The 21,394-nt window shown below is 44.8% G+C and overlaps 1 protein-coding gene across 2 annotated transcripts in view; it reads right to left on the bottom strand.

Annotated features, from left to right (window-relative positions):
• Nucleotides 1-21,020, bottom strand: part of LOC121871159 — a 119,258-nt gene extending 98,238 nt beyond the window's left edge. For both annotated transcript variants that reach the window (XM_042373303.1, XM_042373306.1), the window contains exon 1: nt 20,227-21,020. In XM_042373303.1, coding sequence (XP_042229237.1) covers nt 20,227-20,401 — 175 coding nt within the window. In that variant the 5' untranslated portion in view covers nt 20,402-21,020. The remainder of the gene's footprint in view (nt 1-20,226) is intronic.
• Between the last annotated feature and the right edge of the window lie 374 nt (nt 21,021-21,394).

The following is a 21,394-nucleotide window of genomic DNA, read 5'->3' as shown; positions in this document are numbered from 1 at the left end:
GGCAGCAGCGGGCCATGCAGAAGAGCATCATCAAGCATCATGTATCACACATCCAACCATCTCCCTCCCCCTCGCCTCTCTCTCTTTCTCTCTCCCTCTCTTCTCGACCTCCCACGCCTACTTCTCTCTTTCTCTCAATCTCCTCGGCCTCACCCTACCACGCCTTCTTCTCTGTATATATACTGTATCTCACCTCCGCTACTACTACCACTTCCGAAACATTGCCCCCCTCCCCTCCCCTCCCTCTCCAGTTTTACATTTCTCTTCCTTATTTCTTCTCCCCTTTCTATCTTTAGTTGTGCCTACACCAATCGTTAAGTATTTATTTTATCTTAATCTCCCTTCTTCATCGATCTCTCCTCCCTCCCCCTCCTTTACCCCCCCCTCCCTACAGCCTCGTTTGTGTACACCCACCAAACACACACAAACACTCAACTCATTACACCAACATCTGGAGTCCACTGAAGTAACATTTGAGAATCTGAACCCCATGATTCTCAACACACTTCAAGTCTCAGCACAAAATAACAATAATAATAATAATAATAATAATAATAATAATAATAAAGAAGCGCCCTTGAAGCTCATCACTGTGACACGGGTTCGATTCCCACTTGAGCTTAGGTACGAATAGGATTATTGTTGTCCACTGTTCAACATGGCGGGTTATCAAGAGGATGGTATAGTGGTTGTGGTGTTTCCTCTTCAACCAACACAAGATTCATGAGGGATGGACTCCACTCGGCCCCCCCCTTCCCCTCCCCACCCAGAGACCAAACGATCATAACTGGAAAATGGTGTTAATGTCTAGTATAAGCATAATAACCAATACAATAAGAGGGTAATAACATGTTGTATTAAGCTGATTTAATGTATTTCTCCCTAATTCCCCATGACACCGCGGCTGGTCACTCCGTCAACTAACTTCTCACCCGTGACTAACTTATAACACCAAAAAATTACCATAAATTACGAAAGAGGCTAAGGAATTTACATAAAAGCCTCCCGCCATCCTTCCCTCGAGAGCCTAAGGGCAGAAACGCATCCTCCACTCCTTGGGTATAATGCTCACTTCCTCTCACAAAGGCTGGCTGGCAGGAGGGAGTTTACTCAAGTCTCCGCACTGCCCCACCCCGTCTTCGCCATGAGCTGCTGTACCCCCTCCTCCGTCACCCCTCCCCCTTATCCTCTTGTTCCTGTGTCTTGCTGCTTCAGACAAATAGGGACTTAGAACTTCGGGAGTTGAACCTAAGATGGGAAATCCAGGTTGATCATTGGGGATAAAGGGGTGAGAGGCGGGAGTGTTGTGTTGACGCGCGGCATGAGAGAAAACGTACACGGCGGCTTGTTGTACCGAGGGGGACTAAATTATTCCTGCCTGGACGACCCGTGACTCTTATCAGAATTCATAAGAGAAAGAAAATCAGAGTATATCAGCCCCGTCTACTTTAAACCAATGTACTGTAACCTAACTAAACCTAACCTAAAATATCCTCACCAAAATTACCCTAACTTAACCTAACAGACACACTAAGAGGACACCCGCTTGGTAATGACTACAAACACAGGGCGTCCCAGCAACTTGGAGAGAGAGAGAGAGAGAGAGAGAGAGAGAGAGAGAGAGAGAGAGAGAGACGCACACATACACACACGTTAAGTTGTCTCGCTCTGCTTCGCCACACCCGCTGGAATGAGTCACCATCGTCTGCTGGGGCGCTGGAGCATATACTGTACCACACCCACAGGTAGTTTCACCCCCCACCACCACCGTGCCAGGAGAGACAGTGAGGGGGGTAATGCTGGCACTCGACCTTCTCGTACTGGGAAGATGTTGCTTCGTGGTACTGTTGTTACTGCTGTTCAATATGGCCGCTTGGGAACAAATTCTTCTCATTGGGTTCGTACTGAAGAACAATACTCCTCTTTGGTAACGTAAACAATAATACTTTAGGGAAACAGCGTGGCCTTTGATTCACCTGGGAATATAAGTTTATTTCCCTCCCTGGAGAAAAATAAGGTGCTACTGATACCGGTAACAATACCAAAGAAAAACAACGAACAAAAAACATAATTTTTTTTTTCCGGTACTAGAGAAAATACAGTGTTTTTGGTACCGGACCAACACAAGGCTACAAGCGGTGTTCAGAGTTTATAAGTGACCGCAGAAGATAATGAAGGCAGCGTGTTGTTAGGATTATGTTTCTGTTGTTGTTATTATTATTATGGTCCTGTACTGCCGGCGGAGGTAGAAAGAGGAGGGGGCGGAAGAGGTGTAGGGGGAGGAGGGAGTGGGGGAGAAGGAGGAGTGGAGTTGTAGTAGGCTCATGCATGACGTCGCACCAATCTTTCCTCACCATCTGCACCAGTGGACTGATCGACTGACTGACTGACACACAGACACTTTCAGGCTGACGGTACATGACGTCACAAGACACTCCAAGGCCTTCCATACATCAATTGACTCACATATTGATGATATTACACACACACACACACACTACTTATCGGTGGGGTTCCTGGAAACTAAACAAATGAGTTCTGTAATTTCCTGGAGCTAACTGGAATGTGAGAGCGTTTATACAAGGTTGTAGAGCGTGACAGCATTGAGTGTCATGATCTGTCGCCACCACTCACACGACTAGACGGCCTGTACTTAACACAGTATATAGCCTCGGCAGACAACAAGGCCGGCGGTGGTTCTGGACTAATCTTAATAGCCATGCAGGGTCGCCGCCACACACACACACACACTGCACCATCACGACGCAGTTGCTGGTGACGCCACAACAAATGTCTCCACGTGCAAGACTCTACCTCAACCAGACGAGTGTACCCAAGGCCTGATGGGGTGCTGGACGTCGATACTTCTGGGAAAACGTAAACTACACAGCCTGGCCAAACTGTCTGTGTGTGTGTGTGTGTGTGTGTGTCAACTAACGTAGCCTACACTCACTACACCCTGGCCTGTCTACACTCCTCCCCCTACCATCAAGTTGTCACCCTCACCCTCTCCCGGACAGGTGAGACACTTGACAATTACCTGTACACAACACCTACTGTATGTATCCATTACCTTAACTTGCCACACGACAGTAAACGGCCCCTTAACAACTCTCACTAACTCCTACGTTTTGTTCCTCGCCTTGCACAGGATCCAAGAGGGTGTTCAATAAACTAGCCACAACACCTGCCTGGGAGGGGAGGGGAGGTATGTAAACCTGAATCGGTGGTGGTAGTAGTGGTAGTAGTGGTAGTGGTGGTGGTGGTGGTGAGGTGAGTGAGTGGTGAGGTGGTGGTGGTGGTGGTGAATGGTGAGGTGAGGTGGTGGTGGTGGAGAAGGGGGAGGAGGAGAAGGAGAAGGAGGAGGTAACAGGAAATGGAGGAGGAGTCATGAATGAGGTCTCTCTCTCTCTCTCTCTCTCTCTCTCTCTCTCTCTCTCTCTCTCTCCTCACTACCTACTTTGATACACGTGTTTACAGTTACACCTTGACATCACGCCGTCACACATGGACACTTGTGTACAAAATGCTTGATGTATTACCTCAAAAATAATGAAAGTATTATTATTGTGTGTGTGTGTGTACCTTTCCATACCTCCACAAACCACCAACTTCACCAACTACAATTACTTTACCACGACCATTACCTACCACCTGCCACCATCAACCACTACAACCACTATCTTCACTTACAACCACCATTCTCACCACAAATGCCATCTACTACCACCACTCTCGCGACCACCCTCCCCTACCACCACAAATACCATCTACCACCACCATCACCTCCACAACCACGATCTACTATCACCACAACAACCACCACCTTCATCTACTACCACAAATGCCATCTACCAACACCCTCACCTCACCTATACCACCACAACCAACGTTCCATATCGTGGTGTGTATGTTAGTACATCCTGACACCACCACCCCCTGGCACCACCCGCCCCCCTGGCACCATCCACCCCCCTGGCACCACCGCCCCCCTGGCACCATCCGCCCCCCTGGCACCACCACCCCCCAGCACCACCCGCCCCCTGGCACCAAGGCTCTCAGGTACAGGTGTCTTGGTTTGGTTCTCATAGGCTTATCTCCTCCCCTTCAGCCCCCCCCCCTTTTCTCTCTCGCTCCCCTGTCTCTCACCCTGCCTCTCCTTCCCTACCAACCACTTTAGCTCTTCCCTTCCACTCTGTGTGTGTGTGTGTGTGTGTGTGTGTGTGTGTGTGTGTGTGTGTGTGTGTGTGTAAAAACTCCCGTCCATTTTTACCTTCCACGCATTTTCATCTCGTCTCTATTCCTTACTTCCTTCTTTCCCTCACCCACGTTTATAGACACACACAAGAGACACACCTGTTTACCCCCACCAACACCTGTAGTGAACATCTGTGTCGTTCCCCCTCCTCCCTCCACCTTGAATACTATGGGGGAGGTGATGGGGAAGGCAGGGAGGTGATGGGAGGCGGGAGGTGATGGGGGAGGAGGGTGATGGGGAGGAGGAGGGAGGCGATGGGAGGAATGGGGTGATGAGATATAATGGGGAGGAGGGAGGGAGGAGGAGTATTGCTATGAGAGGGGAAATCGGTTGCTAAGAAGGGTTGATCGAGGGAATTTGTTGCCTAGATGACTGAGGCTCTGTGAGGGGTATGAGGGGATCCCATGCCCGTAAATAAGGTCGGTGGGTATTATATGGTGGGTGATGTGGGGCATTTGAGGTCATGGGGGGGGGAGTAGGGGAGGGAGTAGAGATGAGGGAAGGGGGGAGGAGAGAAGAGGGAAGGGAGGGAGTAGAGAAGAGGAGAGGGAGAGAAGAGGGGCAGGAACGGTGAAGAATAGTGTATAGCAACTATCAATGAACAACAATAACAATAATAACTAATAATAATAATAAATAAAAATTTCAAAGATACATCCCCCTCTGGGCCTTCTCCTATGACGTCACGTTGTGTTTACATTAGGCAGGTTTCTCGCGTGTCGATGTTGACGCCCAGAGCTTAAGTAAGATTAAATATTAAGCCAACCACTCCAACGGGTCATGAAGAGTTACCATGAAAGATAACCATTCCATGAACTACCATGATCAAGGAGAGAGGGGAGAGAGAGGGGAGAGAGAGGGGAGAGAGGAGAGCAGAGTTGGGTGGGAAGACATACAGGTCACTCAGCTTACCTTCCATCAGGTAAGCTGAGTAATCCCATAAGAAGGTTAGGTAAGGTAAGGTAAGGTAAGGTAAGGTAAGGTAAGGTAAGGTAAGGTAAGGTAAGGTAAGGTAAGGTAAGGCAGATCTACGTCATCCATGGTCGACAAACCTTTACTAATCCCGACGACTACCGGGAACACACACAACACAGGTGACTTAACTTACCCATCAGTAGTAAGAACACCTGGCCTCGTCAACATACCTGCAAGATAATGTATAATTTAGTATAATTATCATCAATGGAGGTAAGATTGTTGATACATATTAATAAGTCAATCCAGTGTACCTGTAATCAGAAGCATGGAAAAAGGTCATAACTTCAAGTTGGTGTTAATTACAAGGTACAAGGAACGCGCACAGGTACATACATACATTTATACATACATACATACATACATACATACATACCGGGAGCCCCTCGTTAATCCCTGGACCCGGAACCTAACCTAACCTACCCATAACATTACATAAAAGCGTAACATATCACCGCCTATACCCTTAACATAACCTAATTAACAAAATATAACCTAATCTAACTAACATAATCTAAGCCACGTTAACATAACTCAACATATCCTAAACAGAAATTAACCTAACCAAAAACTAACCAAACTTTATAACCTAACCTAACCAAAAACTAACCAAATTTTATAACCTAACCTAACCAAAAACTAACCAAACTTTATAATCTGACCTAAATTAATCTTTTCGTGTTGCAGGAGTGAGAGATTTTCAACCAATATTGATTCAACTCCCCGATAACCACCACCTACCCCCCCACCTGGAAATTAACACACTTTTATCCTCAAACTTAACATACAATAAATATTACCACATCATCATTTCACTAGAGTCTATGAGTAAATGAGACACCATTTTGAACCTGGTAATGTAAGCGAACCAAAATGGCTTTCTTACACTCAACCACAAATATACCGAAAACAACGAAAAATTCCTCAAAAATTTTACCCTGACTCGTTAACTAGATGAAAAATGTCTCGTTATTCTCACAGGGTTAAATGTAGCACACGAGTCTTTGTCCTCCTGAGCCACACGGTCTATTGTGGGAGTGAATAAGTACCGCGGAAACGACGGTATAATTCTGCGTAAAATAGATACCGTATAAAATAGAAACCCCTAAAATATATACCACGTTCTGTCATTTAAAACTTTATATGACATCGATAAAAAAAGAAAAAGAAGGTAATTTTATTTATTATTTTTCAATCAACATTAAACTAAAGCTGGAACACTTCACGATAACCTAACCCTGAAAATCAAGCTTACATTAATAGAGAGGTGTGTTTATTAGTTTGTCATGTATGTATGTATGTATGTATGTATGTATGTCTGTCTGTCTGTCTGTCTGTCTGTCTGTCTGTCTGTCTCGTGATATGAGTGTGGCTTAGACGTAAAAAAAAAATAATGATTAAGACGAGAAAAAAAAAAATAGCGAGAAAATGAATGAAATCTTTTATTTACTCGTTATTACTTTCGGGTTTTGTTTAACTTCGGGAGGTCACTGTGTACATGTTTCCTGGAGGTCAATGTGTACATGTTACCTGGAGGGAGTCACTGTGTACATGTTAACAGGGGGTCAATGTGTACAAGTTACCTGGAGGGAGTCACTGTGTACATGTTAACAGGGGGTCAATGTGTACAAGTTACCTGGAGGGGGTCAACGTGTACATGTTAACAGGGGGTCAATGTGTACATGTTTCCTAGAGGGGATCACTGTGTACATGTTACCTGGAGGTCAATGTGTACATGTTACCTGGAGAGGATCAATGTGAACATGTTAACAGGGGGTCAATGTGTACATGTTACCTGGAGAGGGTCAATGTGCACATGTTAACATGGGGTCAATGTGTACATGTTACCTGGAGAGGGTCAATGTGTACCTGTTACCTGGAGGTCAAAGTGCACATGGTAGGTCAGTGTGTCCATGTTACCTGCCGCACCTTGTCTACAACTGATCATTAGAAACCGATCCATCACTGCTCACCACACCGGCCCAGTGTAGTCTACTGGCGGCGTGAGCTACTCTATCGATTATGGTGGGTGGGTGGGTGGGTGGGTGGCTGGCTGACAGTTATGGTGACTCAGACTAGAGTTGAGTCAGACTATAGCGAGTCAGGTGTGTCAGATCATGCATGACTTTACACCACCTATATAAATGTGTGTGTGTGTGTGTGTGTGTGTTCAGTGGTGAAGATGATGGTATGGGTATAGTTTTGGTTCACATTTGTCACCTATATTTGGAAAGTCATCTTTTGGTCCTACTGAAAGGAAAGGAAGGAAAGGAAAGGAAGGAAGGAAGGAAGGAAGGAAGGAGTACAAGTGTTATTGCGTGTACTGTAATTTACTATACTCCATCAAGGTAAACGGATTCGTGCACTCTTCTACCGCGTGCGTGTGAGTGTACTTGTGTATGGGTGGGAGGGAGAGGAGGGATGGGATGGAGGGAGGAGGGAGGGAAGGGAGGGAAGGGAAGGGAAGGGAGGAGGGGAGAGTACAATATCAAAACGTCATTACAGTAGCGACTATACAGTATATGTGAAGGTAACGCACTTCACTACTGTAAACCGACAATAGGAATTATACTGGCGAGAAACACAGCTGATCGAGGTAAACAAAGAACAGCTGATCGACGTAAACAAAGAACAGCTGATCGACGTAAACAAAGAAAAGCTGATCGACGTAAACAAAGAACAGCTGATCGACGTAAACAAACGACAACATTCATGTGGAGCGTCAAAGTGTTTTTGCAAAGTTTCAAGGCAATCTACTGCAGGAGCACACCTGAGAATTTAGTTCGGGTTCAAGGACAGACGGACGGACAGACGCGTACTCAGTCCTGCTCTTTCCCTCAGCTGCAAAGACACAACCAGAGGAGGAGGAGAGAGGAGAGAGTAAGGAGGAGGAGAGTAGGGAGGAGGAGAGAGGAAGAAGGAAGGCAGAAGGAGGAATGAGGAACAGGAAAGGGGAACAAAAAGGAGGAAGGAGGAACAGGAAAGGAGGAAGGAATAAGGTCACCAAGTCATGCCTCTACACACTACCACGTCCCCAGCAGCACCCTAACTTCCCCGGCTCCAACAGTGTCTCCTGGAGGTGGGCTCGCCGGCCTGCAGATCAATACAGGAACTGGAGGACTCTGATAACCTGACCCCGGGAGGAGGAGGAGGAGGCCAGCGAGGACCCCAACACCTGTGAATTAACCCCACAGAAGGAATTTAAGGAGGACTCGTTACCTAGTACTTCAGGAGGTGGCTGTGACTACCTCCTTCGTCAGGTACAGGGCGCTAACTCAGCCTAACTTGCTATAATGTTGCTATAATTACTGAGGGTTTTCATAACTATTTTCCTGTATATTTCTTGATGATAGCTGACAATAGTAAACAATATTAGACAATGTAAACAAAACATTAACACTGTAAACAAACGATTGAAATGCCCAGCTCTTTGGTTAATAGCCACTGATTACACACCTAATGATAACCTAACCTAACCAAAACTAATCTAACCACACCTAACCTAACCCCCAGGTAGTGGTAACGTATTTAATCATCAGGTGACATAAGCTATAGAGGGGAGGGAGGGAGGGTGGTTAATCTTCATGTGATCAAAACCCACAATTAAGTGTTCAAGGTCAATAGGTCATATTAATAACAGCTCCCAGACACACACACACACACACACACACACACACACACACATTATACATCATATAATCATTATTTTTATCATCATTATTATTATTATTCTTACAGGAAACAAACTCGTCTACAGTATGGGAAACCTCGACCCCCCACACTGTTTAAAGACGATAAACACAAAAATCAGTTACCGGAATAAATATGACAAGTTACTTATAATTACGTGACGAAATTTGATGTAAACAATAAAAGAAAAATTTAATTAAGGAACTATTGTCACGTGACCTCCAATTAAATGTTGATAGATTAGCGTAATAACAATGACACGATATGAGGGAGATGAGGTAAATAAATTAGTAAATAAATAAACATATATCTTACACACCAAAACGTCACTTTCTCTAAAAAAAAAAATAAACACGCAACGAAAATTTCTTATTTGCCACCATTTTGTGTATTTCTCCTGTTTCTCACTACCACCACCCTCACCATCAACCACCCTCACCACCAATACCCCCAACACCACCCCCAACACCACTACCACCTCAGACGATCGACAGGTTTGGTTCCCACACAGTGCAGACCTCAAGGCCTTTCTCCTTGACCACAGGTGACCACAATAACCAGCCTGTTACCACTAGTCCAATTTCTCCTCCTCTTCTTCCTCCTCCTCCTTCTCTTCCTCCTCCTCCTCCTTCTCTTCCTCCTCCTCCTCCTTCTCTTCCTCCTCCTCCACCTTCTCTTCCTCCGCCTTTTCTTCTTCCTCCTCCTCTTCCTCCTTCTCCTCTCACTGCACTGGTGGATAACTTGTTGCAAAATATATTTGGTTGGGGTGTGTGTGTAGTTGTGTGTGTGTGTGTGTGTGTGTGTGGATATTCAAGCGTATATACAGAAATACCCATTTATTACACACACACACACAAATTAATCCACCAGTGTTAACAAAGAAGAAGAAGGAGGGAAGGAGAAGGGAGGAGAAGAAGGCGGAGAGAAGAGAGAAAAGGAGGAGGAAGAAAGGAGGAAAGGAAAGGAGGGAGGAAGAAAGGAGGAGGAGGAAAAAGAGGAGGAGGAGGAAGAAAGAAGAGGAGGAGGAAGAGAAGGAGGGAAGGAAGGTAGGTAGTGACAGTAGGGTTTCTTCTTCGGAGGTAAATTACGCCATTTCTCTCACTAATTCCTCACCTCCCTACACTCTCCTCACCTGTGTCACCATCTAGAGCTAACAACAAAACAACAACACCAACAAAATAACAAAAACAATAACAGCAACAACAAAAATGACTAAAAATCACACGGAAGAGAACATTTTCTTTTCCTTTCATACAACAAATAAGACTAACAGGAGACAGGAGACAACAACTACTGCCGATACACCTCAGGAACCAACACTTAGAAGACCTCGTTGACTTATGCAGGAGGAGCCACCAGTACTGTGACTCACCCCCTCTCAATGGGTAGGTGAGAGAGAGAGAGAGAGAGAGACGGTGGGTGGGTGGGAGAGAGTGAGGAGAGAGAGGGGGGGCATTTGAAGGCTACAGGGGTTTAGGTTAGGTTAAATTAATATGGGTTAATTAATCTTAAGGTGAAAATTAGCCACTGGGGAGGGTTAACCTGGTTAATCCCGTAATTTCAACCGGAATTAACATATATCAGGTGTTTTCTCGACCCTGAACAAAAAATTAACCCAACTCTCGTTCAGCAAACCTCAACTTTCTATCCATTTTACGAGAAAGGAAAAAGTTGATTTGCATAGAAGAGTACAATTTCAAGGACTCAACCTGATTTCCTGAGCTTTGGGAGTAGATATGAATGGACTCCTGGGTTTATCAATGGACTTGGTTTAGCAATGGACTCTTGGGTTTAGCAATGGACTCTGGTTAGCAAGACCTTTGTTAACAATGGACTCTTGGGTTTAACAATGGACTCTTGGTTTAATCAATGGACTCTTGGTTTAATCAATGGACTCTTGGTTTAATCAATGGACTCTTGGTTTCTAAGTATTAAAAATACTCATTGAATCCAATATTGAAGATCCAGTGAGTGATAAGCCAAATTTGGTGTGTAAACTGTGGGTATGGTCGTATTGTTATGGGTAAACTGTGTACGGTTATAAGAAGGTAAACTACATAATGTTTACTAATACGGGTAAACTACACATGCTAACACAGTGCCGTCAAGACTTTCTACAGGTTCGTCAGGTAGGTACTCTTAAATTATAGGGTTGGTCACGTTAAACACTTCAATAATTATCGTCTTTGAGTAACCACTATCCTATGCCAGCCATCTCCTAAACCCCTCTCCACACGACCGAGAGAAATTCCCCCTCACTACACTCTCTTCTTTGGTTCCTCCTTTTACCTAGGAGTTTACCGCCCTACAGGAAGGCCTCTAGTCTAGCTGGAGTAACCCCTGAAGACAACTAAGGGAGGTCCAGAGGTATTCACGCCCCACCCCGTAATGCCATAAAACAGCAAGGGAAGGTCGTCCTTCACCACCACCACCACACTCACCACCCTACCCACCACACTGCTCCCCATCACCACCACACTGCTCCCTATCACCACCACCACACTGCTCCCCATCACCACCACCACGTTCTCATCATCACCACCACACTGCCTGCCCCATCACCACCACCACACTGTTCCCTCATCACCACCACCACACTGCCCCCCATCACCACCACCACACTGCTCCCCACCACCACCACACTACTCCCCATCACCACCACCACACTGTTCTCATCACCACCACCAAACTGCCCCCTCATCAACCACCACACTGCCTGCCCGGTCATCACCACCCACACTGTTCCCCTCACACCACCACCAAACTGCTCCCTTATCACCACCACCACACACTTCCTCATCACCGCCACCAAACTGTTCCCATCACCACCACTACCACACTGCTCTCACCACCAACACCAAACTGTCTCCTCATCACCACCACTGTTCCCTCATCAATCACCACACTACACTGCCTCATCACCCACCACACTGCTCTCATCACCACCACCACACTACTACTCCCTCATCACCACCACACTGCCCTCACCACCACCAAGGTTCTCATCACCACACTACCACACTTGGCTCCCTTCATCACCACCACCACACTGCTCCCTCACCACCACTACACACTGCTCTCATCACCACCACCACACTTCTTTTCATTACCACCACACTGCTCTACTTCACCCTCCAGCCTGAGTCCGTCTAGGCGCGGATATTTATGAGTGATTAAAGCTCGAGTATAAAGAGAGCGCCAGTGCAGGCAGATGGCAGGCGAAAGAATGCTCGTGGCTTGTTTGGTTATACTGTTGCCGGGAGAAAGAGAAGGTCAGGGGCTGTTAATCTATCGTGTTGTTGTTGTTTTTATGACCTGGGTTTAATCTTCCCTGTGTGAATGTTACGTTAGAGACCTCAATCATCCACACATTGTTTACATTCATGAACACTCCACAAACAGGTGTCTTAATACGGTATCGGTGTGTTTACATTTTGGTCGTCTCGCCATATTAATGGGCATTTTTTTTTTACCGCCAGTCAAAGTTGTATCACAGTCGCTCAGAGTGTCAGCTGTGACGTAAACACCCTTGTCGTCTCAGTGAAAAAGATGAAAAGTTCTCCTCCATTGAGGGAACTTTAGCCAGAGGATGATGCATTACTGTGTAGGAAAATCCCGGCCTTTGTGGGGAGCTGGTGGCCGAGGGTGACGGCCTTCACTGTGTAGGGCAACGGCTGCTGCTGCCTCACTCACTACTGCTGTTGCCTCACTCACTACTGCTGCCCTCACTCACTACTGCTGCTGCCTCACTCACTATGCTGTTGCCTCACCCACTACTGTTGCTGCCGTTGTCTCATTTACTACTGTTGCTGTCTCTTCACTCACTACTGCACACATACACACACAACAGAGAGAGAGAGAGAGAATTATCACACAGTTTTTACACACAGGAATCTGAGTGAGTTAGAGGCTGGGTGCGGGTTACACGATGCTCTCCTCTCTGGTTGATTTTCATGTTTATGGTGCAAGAGTGGTGACTGCGGGCCGTCTGACATGCATGGGGCAAGAGGAGACGGTGGAGGGGAGGATTGGGGAGAAGGAGGAAGAGTGGGGGATTGGGGAGGAGGAGGAAGAGTGGGGGATTGGGGAGGAGGAGGAAGAGTGGGGGGGATTGGAGAGGAGGAGAGTGTTGAGAGGGTTGGGGGATGGAGAGGACGGCCAGGAGGAAGAGGAGAAGAGGATGATGCTGGAAGGGATGATGGAGGAAGATGGGGGGACTGTTGGAGATAGGAGAGGGAGTCGAGGAAGAAAAAGGTGATGACAAGAGAGATGAGGGATAAAGGGGGAGGAGGAGAAGATAATAACAACAATAAGACAACAAATTTACAAATAACAAGAGATAACGCTCGAGGGATCGTACTATCAGTTCGAGTACCACCCACACAAGATGACTCTGGCTGGTTGTTATCTTTACCAGTGGAGATAAGATAACACTGTCATTTCACCACCCCCCACTCCTCCCCATCACTCCACCCATTCTCACCACTCCACCTCCACCACTCCACCTTATTAAGATCCACTGTACATACTGATGAGTTCAAGTGGCCTGATAAAAGTGGATTAGGATTTTTTTTGTCAACCTTTAAGTCGAGGTAATAGTTCTCTTGCGGCCGCCTGACTGACTAAGACAACGACGGAGGGTGGGAGGGAGAGAGGAAGACATGGACATGAAGAGAAGAGAAAAGAAGAGAAGAGGAGAAGAGAAGAGAAGAGAAGAATAAAGAACTCTCGCCAGCAACAAATAGATCGTGACAAGATGTGACAGGTTCCCAGGTGTTCAGTGGCTCGTTGTGGGGGAGTAAGTGAGGTGGTTGGTGACTCCACGAGACAGGTAAGATGACCCAGAGAAACAAGAACCTGTGGGTGATTTACTGACACACAGGTGAGTCGCACAGGTGAACCACACTTAAGTACAATATAAAGCATTAAACCACCTGCCTCCCCTTCCTCGTTGTCTTCTGCAGTAGATTTATAATATATCAATCGAGTAATTATTTGAGACAACAGAGAGAGCAAGGGGGGGAGGGTCGTCCTAGGGAATGGACGTGGTGAAGGAGGAAGGACGTGGTAAGGGAGGAGGGTCGTGACGGGGAGGTGGAGGTATAAACAGGTGTTGCAAGAGACAGGTGTTGCAATCACTATTCACTGCCCCGTCAGGTGAGTCTCTCTGAAACCCCTGTCAATGGCACATGTACGTACCCAGTTCTCATAAATAAATGTAATATAACTTCATAAGAATGGAGAGAGAGACAGTCAGACAGAGAGACAGAGAAACAGAGACAGTCAGACAGAGATACATTAATACAGAGACAGTCAGAGAAACATTCAAACAGTCAGACAGAGGAATGCAGGGAGGGCGGAAGGAGCTGACCTGATGTAATGTGGAGGTGGGGGGGGGTGACGCCGTTCATGATCATGCCAAGGTAAACAACTACTCCTGGAAATTGTTCTTTGTGAGGTCACATGAGTTTGACCACACAGTCATCCTCTCTGCTGGGTCCTGGGTCTTGTCTGTGATAGGCTGGGCTGGTCTTGTCTGTGATGGGCGGCTGTGGGGTCTTGTCTGTGATAGGCTGGGCTGTGGGTCTTGTCTGTGATGGGGGGGCTGTGGTCTTGTCTGTGATAGGCTAGGCTGTGGGTCTTGTCTGTGATAGGCTGGGCTGTGGGTCTTGTTTGTGATAGGCTGGGCTGTGGGTCTTGTCTGTAGGGCTGGGCTGTGGATCTTGTTTGTGATAGGCTGGGCTGTGGGTCTTGTTTGTGATAGGCTGAGCTGTGGGTCTTGTTTGTGATAGGCTGGGCTGTGGGTCTTGTCTGTGATAGGCTGGGCTGTGGGTCTTGTCTGTGATAGGCTGGGCTGTGGGTCTTGTCTGTGATAGCCTGGGCTGGGGTCTTGTCTGTGATGGGCGGGTCTTGTCTGGAGAGGCTGGGTTGTGGGTCTTGTCTGTGATGGGCGGGCTGTGGGTCTTGTCTGTGATAGGCTAGGCTGTGGTGTCTTGCCTCTACAGAGTTCTTGGTCTCATCTAAGTTAAAAGACCTAAGGCTATCGACGCGGAGGAATACATTGTCAACACCACCACCATCATCACCGCCTATCACCACTACCATCATCGCCATCACCACCATCACCACGAGAGCATCACTGGCTGACCGTCGTTTGTGTGAAGGTGATCAGAGTCGCCAATGCAGAGGAGAATGAAGACAAGGTAGACTGTGTGGGGACCGGGTTGAGAGAGGGGGGGGAGAGAGAGAGAGAGAGAGAGAGAGAGAGAGCTATGGGGGGTGTCCTGCATAAGTCACCAGGTATTGAGGAAACAAGAGGTGGTGTAAAGAGGAGGTTCACCACGCCCCCCCCCCCTCTGAGCTAGTAGGGCTTCAGGTGCTCCCCCGGGGTCTTCCTGAACCAACATCCACCAGGTTAAAAAAGAGAGAGAAAGGTAAGGATCACTTGAAGATTAGCTCCTCACTTGCTTATTTCCACCTGAGGATTAACCATACTAACCTTAACCTAACCTAAAGGAACCTAACTAATATAACTTAACCTAATCTAACAAATACGCAAGTCTAACCTAACCTAATCCCCCTTAGAAGAGTTAGGCTGTTTAATCTCCAGGTGATAAAAGCTGCGGGCTAATCTTCAGGTGATCCAAAATTTACGACGATGGGAAGATGGATTATGTGTGTGTGTGTGTGTGTGCGTGCAATAAGTACTAGTTCATGTGTCTGAGTACATGTAAAGAAAGCTATTAAACTCCACATATATATATATATATATATATATATATATATATATATATATATATATATATATATATATACGATAACATCCATTACAAACAAACAAACAGATTTACATAAAAACACGAAAAAAATATATAAAAAATAATTCAGAATAAGAAGTTTTAACACATCCTTTCTTATCCTTTCTCCTCCTCACGACGTCCAGCTGTTGAGAGAGTGTAAACATAATGTGGGTCATCACCATAAATACAACCCACACATATGGCAACACTATCCCTTAACTTATCATTAATCGAGATATCATGGTCATCTTGGATCTAATTTCGGCCAGATAATATTCCCAGTATTAATTAATATATGTGGGAAGAGGTGTATTTGATGATGAGAAATATAAGAAATTAGTAAATTATTTGATTATCGCAAAAAATTGAAACTGCGCTTGATGGCAATGTCAAATACCAGGCGAGACGTAAGGTTGTCAAGTCGTATATTATTTCTATGCATTTGTTGAGGTATTTGGTTTTCTCATAAGCATCATTAAACATTTTTTCTATCTAGGAAGTTAAATAAAAGTATGTAAGTATTTTGTTTAATAAATTCAATTGATAAACTACAAAAGTATGAAAGGAAAGGGAGTCACGCCCAGCAACACGCCGTTAAATTATATATAAAAAAAATCTTGCTTTTTCCCACCAACTCACGACTCGGGTAACAAGAAATTGTCAAAACTTTAAAACATTTGATAACACCTCTAGTTTTACCCAATTGAATCGTTTTAACACCGCACAGACAAACACCAACGCTACGATCCTCACACGACAGATTACTGAGGTTGGTTAGGTTAGGTTACGTAGAAAAAAATATCAAGGAAGTTTTCTTGGTTCATGACTCACTGGTCTGAAGGTTTGAATTGGTCTCAAGGTCAGGTTCTAAGACAGGACGAGCCATTGAACCGGGTTATAATGACGAGCGAGCCAGTGAACCTTTTGAAGAGTGTCTTTAAGCTAACTTACCACAGAACAAAAGTTATTCCACAGCAAAAGAAAGCTACAGATACAGGGAAGCTAAACAGTAGACAAAGAAAGTAAACAAACAAAAGCTAAACACAACAAAAATAATAATAGCTCCAGTTTTTCTCCCCCAATATACGATAACTCAAACAGGATAACGAAAGCTAAAGTAAACGCAGGTTAATGAGAGCTAACAAAGGTGAAAATGGTGACCATGACTGGACGCTTTCACACAGCACCACGAGTCACCCACCAGCCAGTTAGCTAGCTAGTTAACACACACACACACACGATATAAAATTAACCAATCAACGGAAAAGAGAGGAATCTACTGATGTCTTGACAGTGTAAACGCAAAAGCCATCAAGAACAATAATAATAATAATGAATCGTTGGTTAAAACATTCGAAAGGAAAAACCACTCGGTGTTTCTATAAAAAAAAAAAACCGGCCGTGATCCATAAACGATTGTTGGTCGAGGTTAAAGTTTTCTGTTGCTGTGGTTACTGACCCGTGTCCGGCCTCTCAATTCATAGTGGTTGAAGTCGTCGGATACTGCACCACCATTCATGACAGCAGACACGAATCATGCAAACCAAATTTCACCAGATATGAATTATTTGGTTTCTATCTGTCACACGAGTCAATGCCCTTTCTCTACTCTGGCCAAAATATATCTCGTGTTTGTTAATACCATTTATTTTGTATACAGGTTTTTTTACTAGGATTAACTAAGAACTTTTGTGTTATAGTTTACCATAAAAAGCATTGATTCTTTCCATTCCATCTCTAGACGATAATATTAAGCATAAACAGACCCACTAATGACTCAATGACTCATCTGTGTGATATTATATACTAGAACATTACTGAACCCCCCTGTCACTTCCCGTCACTTCCTTACCATGAAACTTAGGGGTTTTACAACAGGAAACTTTGTGTTTTGTGTTGTGTGTGTATCAACTGTGACCGGCTATCGTATTTCCCGTCGCTCCCGGCTGAGTTGGAAGGTTTTAAACGCGCACACCACCTCCCCCACACACATACACACAGGCAGAAAACACACACACACATACACAGGCACAAGAAAACACACACACACAATAACAACAAGTGCTAGTAACTCTGCACAGTCTCAATAGGTTTACATTCCACCCACCAGCAGATCAGTCAACAATGCCATCACGCGTCCTAGCCTTACAAGATCGTTGGGGTAAGTACGTTCACCCAGCTACAATATAATGGTAGTTGGAGCTGAATAAAATCACAGGACCTGAATGAATAATCTAACTTCTAATGGAACTAAATACCGAAAATTCTTTATCTACCTATAAAAAAATAACATTTCCTTCACAATTTACAATCAAGTTTAGGAGTTTGTGGTTCCTACGGTATGGTATTTTTTAAAAGGGTATATTGATTTAAGATGGATTTTAAAACGTGAAGGATGTGGTTGTTGATGTGAACACCCTGAGTAGTGTAGCAGCCTGTGTAACCTGACACACACACACACACACACACACCCCAAGCTATACTCTCTCTCTCTCTCTCTCTCTATATATAACTCCCTCCCTTACCCACACCACTCCATTCCCTTTCCCTCACTAACACCCCACTCCCAACCCACACATAACTCTCTCACTCGTCCCCCCCCTCACACCACTCCCTTCTCCCTCCTCTTCACACATTACTCCACTTCTACTCCCTTACCCTCACACCACTCCATCCCTTACACACCTACCTCACCTCACCCTCACCCTCCACTCCACCCTACCCCCAGTTCACGGAATCCAAACTGCCTGAACAGATTCCAATCCTATTAGCTGTCACGTTAAGTCAGGAACTATGAAAACTATGAACCAGGAGACTGTAATTAGTTGGATAGTGATTACGAGGTCTCTAATTAGTTGGATAGTGATCTTGTGGTCTCTTATTAGATGGATAGTGATTACGAGTCTAATATAACTACTTAGTACACAAGAGAGAGACTAGCTTGCAAGACAAAAACCCGTAGAACAGGACAGTGTTATCCCCACCAACCTGACACACACACACACACACCAACGAGACGACATACCAGTTCCTCGCATCAGTGCTTCTTCAATGCCAAAGGACTTATGATCACTGTGGAAAATTACGTTGTTGCCAAATGTAAACAAACACTCAAACGACAAATACTTTAACCTGAAAAAAACATTGACCACATTTACCATAGGGATTACATTTGAGAATTGACCTTAATACGTTCACTTAACACCAGACAGGAGACAAAATTTTAACATCTAAAATCTTTCAATAAAATTTACTCAAGGTTTGTGTATACGAATATTTACACCACGATTATACACTTGTAAATAAATGAATAAATCACTTGTATAAAAACTACAAGAATTTATAAAGTTTACATAATAAATCTTCAACTCGCCTACTGGTAATAAGCGTTATGGTGACAGCCTTGTTGGACTGACCTTGAATAAAGCGACTTACTCTGTACCTTTGTTTGTATAACTGTAGTGACTATGTATATTGTTTGTATATTTATATTGTCTATCGATTTATGTAGCACCACCACCATCATCAGCACCATCTCAACATCAATCACCACCACCATCTTCAACATCATCACCACCACCATCTCCAACATCATCATCTATATGACAGAACACCATCCACGCATCACATGCTTATATACAACCCTCCTAACCACTATAACCAGTCAATAGTATTATGCCTTAACGCGAGCATTATAAACTACGAATCATCCCGTCAAATATTCCAATCTTCGTTTCATTAACATTCATCCTTAAAACAACATACATCATACACAGCAAACATCCGTACAAGACGCTGTATACATACGATCAACATAAAATGTCTAGTGAGGGGTGGCGTCACTCAAGGGGAGAGATGAGTTACACTTATGGTTCAGCGGGGAGACACACAGCCGTCCTGATACATGCTGCGGGAGTGAATATATAGTGACGTGTAAATGAGCCTTTGTGGAGGACGGGAGGATGACGTGAAGGACAGATGACTTGGTTCTGGTGTAGGAGCGTGAACGTGAAGACTAACACCATCTCCCCTTTACAGATAATTTCAATACACTTATATTGGCTCTCATAGCATACACATATTTTTATACGTACACCTATTACCAGTGCCACAACCATGCGACTGTCTGTGTGTGTGTGTGTGTGTGTGTGTGTGTGTGTGTGTGTGTGTGTGTTTGTGTTGTGGTGTGTGTGTGTCTGTCTGTCCCACAACTTACTCACAAAATTTACCAATTGTTGCCATGGTAACGGTTCGGGCAACAATAACAAACAGCTTTTCTGGAATTTAAAAAAAAATGCAACAAGATGCGTCTCATTCTACATGACCCTACAGTAATAGTGTCATTAGGGCATTTCCTAGCTATGGTGATGGTTAGGTCAAGGTTAGGTTGAATTGCAATCTGTAGTTGAGTTTATTCTTGGGCAAAATAAAGTGATCGGACAGGTGTACTGACAGGTGAGAACATATAACTCACAACAAAACCAAGGCCTTGTGATGTCTTACCTTCCATGACGTTCTCCTCGCCGAAGTGGGTGACGGGGATGAAGGCCGGGGTGGTGGGTGCTATGGGCGTGAGAGGGGTAGAGGGCGACTGTATCTTCTGCGTGACCCTCATCTTGGCCAGCTGGTGGGCGTGGGCACCTGCACTAGGGGCGGGTGTGTCCAAGCCGTTCATCATCCTCACCACCAGCAGGGTTAACACACACCAGGGGTAAGACTTGTGTTTATAATGATCTCCTGTGTTTATAATGATCTCCTGTGTTGTGTCCTAGCTGCCTTGTTTACTGTTCACAACATTATTTTCTCTTAATTTCCGTCAAATCCGATAAAAAAGTACATAAATTTCCTCTTTTTTATCACTGCAGGTAATATTAATAATCCTTATCTTCTATAATCTTGCCACAGAATCATACCTCTAGAATCACAAGTATAATCACACAAGGGTTTTTATCACAGGGAAGTAATTATAGCTTCTTGATCTCTGGTACTCAGTCCATCCATCCCTATTAGTTATCACCGCCAGACACGAAACGATAATTTCATCTGATATGTACGATCCTCTCACGTCGCTGATGTCAACACAACACACGCGAGTCACGATATCCCTTCATAAATCCTCTTAATATGTTCGTAGATGTGGCTGGAATCAAAATAGTTCCTCTCTTCTGACAGACAATCATACACACACTTTAGAATGTTCCTCAGTTAAATAAGAATCGTACAGCTTCGCCCTCAGTTCATGCGGGTGTTCTCAAACTCACTATCAGGAGGAGCCGTCTCGATTTAAAAGAGAGAGATGTGCTGAAAGGGAAGACATAGTTTAATATTATAGAAGAAATATTTACACTGGATATAAAGTTCATTATAATGATTGATGATGACGATGACAGCGGAGTATGACACAGAAAACAAACATCTTCAACTAGTACGATACGTGTTTTGACTTAAAGTTTAGTTTGTGATAAAAAATAAATAAAAAATCACATTCAAACGCCATTAACCAGAACACAAAAAGGGGGTGCTGGTAGTAGAGTGGCACCGCTCTTGCCTTCGCAAGCGAGATGTCACGGGTTCGATTCCCGGGCCGGTGGAAGTTGTTTGGACATACTTCCTAGCCCCCATTAGTCCCTGTTCACCTAGCAGTAAAGTAGGTACCTGCTGTAAATCGAAA

This window comes from Homarus americanus, unplaced genomic scaffold (assembly GCF_018991925.1).
Source record: "Homarus americanus isolate GMGI-L3 unplaced genomic scaffold, GMGI_Hamer_2.0 scaffold40565, whole genome shotgun sequence".
NCBI lineage: Eukaryota > Metazoa > Arthropoda > Malacostraca > Decapoda > Nephropidae > Homarus > Homarus americanus.
Note: the sequence above shows the minus strand (reverse complement) of the source record. Positions and strands in the feature narration are given on the sequence as shown.